Raw genomic sequence first — 4,555 nt, 5'->3', positions numbered from 1 at the left:
GTTAATATTCTGAAAAGTGGTCCATTTTTATTTTTAAGATAAAAACCGTTTTTAAGAACGTGCCCATCATTCCTCCACCACAATCTCTTATAACCTTAATACTCTGTGATGGTTTTTGAAGTAATACAGATTCTTCAGAAAATTTCATATCAGGTCACTGAGCCTACTCTTTCCTTCATATACATCACCATCGTGTTCTAAGAGCAAGGGTTCAGCGTATAACAATGGCTGGAGGTTGGTCTTTCTGCTTTCGCTTTTATTCTTGTAAATCTGAATATGATTAAATATCTTGTTTGATGTATTTGGATTTATTGAATCTTCAGTATGAATTTGTATGAATATGTTTTTTACATACCTCTCACCATAACTTATTTTAAAAAATGAACTTTAGAATTGACGCTTTTTGAGACTCCTGAGTGTGTCTGCCAATAAAATGAGAACCCAAATCAAAAGTCCACGGATCAAGCTAACACATTTAATTATTATGCACCAATCAAAATCTTTCCACTCTTATCTTTAATAATATTTATATATAAGTTTAAACTCATCTAATTAACTATTGATTTCGATAATTAATTTCTAAGTTTCTCTATTAAATATTAATTCTTTAGATATATTTACTCGAGACCTTACATCAAAATCAACAATGATATATAGATGCCATAAATCGATAAGTTTATATAATATATCAAAATTTATGTATTTCAAAAACAAAAGATAAAAATAATATTTAATTACTCATTTCATTCCAATGAATAGTTTCAAATAATGTCAATTAAGTCCTCATTATTGATATTCATATCACAATTGACTTTTTTTCTGAAATTGTTTTTAAACCTAACGATATTATTAGACTCTTAATCTTATAAATATATGAATTAATAATACAATAGTTCTAAATATTTAACTTTTTAAACCACACTTAAATTTATTTAATAAATAAAATAATATTTATATGATAAATAAATAATTATTGTCTGATTTAAAATAAAATAAAACATAAAATATAAATATTTATTTGAAAACAATAAATTTTATTATGTAATTAAAAAGTAAAAATAAATAATCTAAATAATTAATATGTGCAATTTTTTTTATTATTATAATAAATTAATTTAATATATTATTTTAGTTTAATATGTTAAAAAGATAATACAAATAATAAATTTGATTGAAAATTTAATTTAATCTGGTTTAAACAATAAATTGAGAATGAATTAAATAATAAAAACATATATAAAAATTAAATCAAATAAAAATAGCACTTAACAATTACGTGTAAAAATTAAAGATAAAACCTACATAAACTAACTAAAATACAAAAAGAAATATAATATAAAAATAAAAACTATGAAAGATTAGATTTGATTAATAAAAACAAACGTACAAAATAGATAAATATTATCATTCATATACTGTTTATTCCATATTCCATGGATAAAACACACATTTCACAATTTATGTATTAGCCCCACATTTATCAACACCTCAATTTGAAATCTTATTATTAAAATATATAAAAAAGAAGTCAAATTCTTTGAGCATTAGCCTCGTACTTGGAATGAATAAATAAATTTGAAAACAACGTTTGAATGTTTAAAGAACGCAATTTATTGCATAAAATATTTTTATTAACACAGTAACACACGTATAACAGTACCGACTCAAAAGCATCATATACAAAATAAAAGAACATGAAATTAAATTATCAGTGACTCAAACATCAGACTTCTTGTAAGAAAGAACCATACACATTACACAAGCAGCAGATAAACAACAATAACATAAATCTAGACAAATTCACATCAGAAGATTCTTCAATTAGATGACTCCTGTAGTCTTCTTTCAGTTCCACCTTGGCGAAGATGTTCCACTTCTGTCCCATAATTCGTAGTAGAGGAATCTTTGTCCACATGCAACCACAACAAAACGGAAAATTTAACATAATACAGTAATGAGAGTAAAATCAGCATAAATATCATCATAATATAGAAAACCATGTTGGAGACATTCCTCATGAAAACAAACACTAATGATCATTACCTTGTAAGGATTCGTTCTCCACTGGATTGGTAATCAATGACCCAACCATTCCCATAAGCTTATCAACCACACCTGTCCCTGGACTCTTCACATACAGCTCTTGGTACCTTCTCTCAGTTTCTTCATCTTCACTTCCTAACCTTCTTTTCACTTCCTCTGATTCTGTTACCTTCCATACTGGTATCTGTTGGTCTACTCTTCCCTCAGGGTCATCCTCTCTCTTATGCACTGCATCAGAAATCACTCTTTTCACTCCCTTGTTCCCTTCCTCATTGACCTCCACTGGCTCCTTCTTATGCAAAGTCTCTGATATCACTTCAGAGAGAGCCCTGTCTTCAGGGGTAGGCCTCAGCTTGTCCGCCAAATAGTCCCTCATAGAAACACCCTTGTCTTGTTCTACAACCACACTAGCATTTTCACCTGAAACATTGGATTTCACACCACTCTTTCCATAAACTGGACCTAGGTTCTCTGTCAGAGACTGAGCTACACTCTTTCCATATTCAGTTGGTGCAGCAGCATGATCTCTTCTCTTCTCTTCATGTGCTGTTGTTGTGTCACCGAAACCCAGCTTGGAAGCTACGGTGTTTTTGGCTGAGATAGCTTTATCAGCTACTGCTGAGGTTGCTAAAGAAATTGTTGATGGCTGTTCATTGCTTGTATTTTCTTGGTAGTTCTTTGTTTGTGTTGTTTCTGTGTTGGCACCGTATCCGAGCTTTGAAGCTACTGTGTTCTTGGCTGAGGCAGCTTTATTAGCTATCGCAGAGGTGGCTGCAGAGACTGTTGATGGTTTTTCTTCGTGATGCTTTGCTTGAACTGTTTCAGTGTCAGCACCATACCCGAGCTTGGAGGCAACGGTGTTTTTGGCTGAGACAGCTGTGTCAGCTATGGCCGAGGTTGCTGAAGAGATTGCGGATGGTTTTTGTTCTTCCCGTTGAGTCGTTTCAGGACCATATCCGAGCTTTGAAGCTACGGTGTTTTTGGCAGTGACAGCTTTATCAGCTATTGCAGAGGTTGCCGCAGAGATTGTTGACTGTTTTTCTTCTTCCCGACGAGTTGTTTCAGGACCATATCCGAGCTTTGAAGCTACGGTGTTTTTGGCATTGACAGCTTTATCAGCTATTGCAGAGGTTGCCGCAGAAATTGTCGATGGTTTTTCCTCTTCCCGATGAGTTGTTTTAGGACCATATCCGAGCTTTGAAGCTACGGTGTTTTTGGCAGTGACAGCTTTGTCAGCTATTGCAGAGGTTGCCGAAGAGATTGCCGATTGCTTTTCTTCTTGGTGTGTTGTTTCAGGACCATATCCAAGCTTTGAAGCAACAGTATTCTTGGCAGTGACAGCTTTATCAGCTATTGCAGAGGTTGCTGAAGAGATTGTTGATGGTCTTTCGCTGCTTGTGTTTGTTTGAGTTGTTTCGGTGTCGGCACCATATCCGAGCTTGGAAGCTACTGTGTTTTTGGCAGCGACGGCTTTATCAGCTATTGCGGCTGTAGCTAATGTGACTGTTGATGGTTCTTCGTTGCTTATGTTCTCTTGCATCTTTGCTCGAGTTGTTTCGGTGTCGGCACCATATCCGAGTTTGGAAGCTACTGTGTTTTTGGCAGCGACGGCTTTATCAGCTATTGCGGCTGTAGCTAATGTGACTGTGGATGGTTCTTCGTTGCTTATGTTCTCTTGCATCTTTGCTCGAGTTGCTTCAGTCTCATTTCGGTGGCCATATCCAAGCTTTGAAGCTACAGCATTTTTAGCAGTGACGGCTGTATCAGCTATTGAAGCTGTTGGTGATGAGATTTTATCTGTGTAACTGCTCTCATTTGATGGTTTCTCCATTGATCCGTATTGGGATTCCTCGATATCTGTGGTGTTGTAGGCTTGTGGGGTTCTTGTTTGAGTTGAAAATTCTGGTAGAAATTGATCGTGGTTTCCAGATGAAGGATACTGGGTATTTTTCGTACCTTGACTAGATTGCTGTGGCAAGTGTCGGTCATGGATCGCGGTAGAAGGGTACTGGTCATGGTTTACAGATGAGGGGTATTGATCATGGGTTTTGGTGTAATGGGACTGAACATTAGGTTGGGTAGAGAATTCTGGTGTAAACTGAACATGTCTTCCCGTTGAAGGGTACCGATGTTTTGTTTCATCAAATTGTTGTAACAAGTGCTGGTCGTGAGTTCTGGTAGAAGAGTGTTGCATATTAGGTTCAGTAGATGCCACTGGTGTAAACTGATCATGGCTTCTAGATGAAGGGTACGGGGTTTTTGTAGCGTTGAGTTGTTGAGGCAAGTGTTGGTCATGAATTTTGGTAGAAGGGTGTTGAATATTAGGTCCGGTAGAAGACACTGGTGGAAACTGATCATGGCTTCCAGATGAAGGGGAATGAGTATTTGTAGCACTGAATTGTTGAGGCAAGTGTTGATCATGGATTTTGGTCGAAGGGTGCTGAATATTAGGTCCGGTAGAAGATACTGGTGTGAACTGATCATGGCTTCCAGATGAAGGGTATTGAGTATT

At 35.6% G+C, this 4,555-nt stretch overlaps 1 protein-coding gene across 3 annotated transcripts in view; it reads right to left on the bottom strand.

Annotated features, from left to right (window-relative positions):
- Positions 1 to 1,593: 1,593 nt before the first annotated feature.
- The window catches only part of LOC106762671 (mucin-22-like), a 5,372-nt gene continuing 2,410 nt past the window's right edge, over positions 1,594 to 4,555 (bottom strand). For 2 of the 3 annotated variants that reach the window (XM_022783346.1, XM_022783373.1), the window contains exons 5-6: positions 2,044 to 4,555; positions 1,594 to 1,903 (exon numbers count right to left, since the gene is read on the bottom strand). In XM_022783346.1, the coding sequence (XP_022639067.1) occupies positions 1,818 to 1,903; positions 2,044 to 4,555 (2,598 nt within the window). In that variant the 3' untranslated portion in view covers positions 1,594 to 1,817. The remainder of the gene's footprint in view (positions 1,904 to 2,043) is intronic. The other variant, XM_022783392.1, reaches the window with a different exon arrangement.

The sequence above is a fragment of the Vigna radiata genome, chromosome 1 (assembly GCF_000741045.1).
Source record: "Vigna radiata var. radiata cultivar VC1973A chromosome 1, Vradiata_ver6, whole genome shotgun sequence".
Lineage (NCBI taxonomy): Eukaryota > Viridiplantae > Streptophyta > Magnoliopsida > Fabales > Fabaceae > Vigna > Vigna radiata.
The sequence above is the reverse complement of the archived record's forward strand: the minus strand, read 5'-3'. Positions and strand labels throughout refer to the sequence as shown.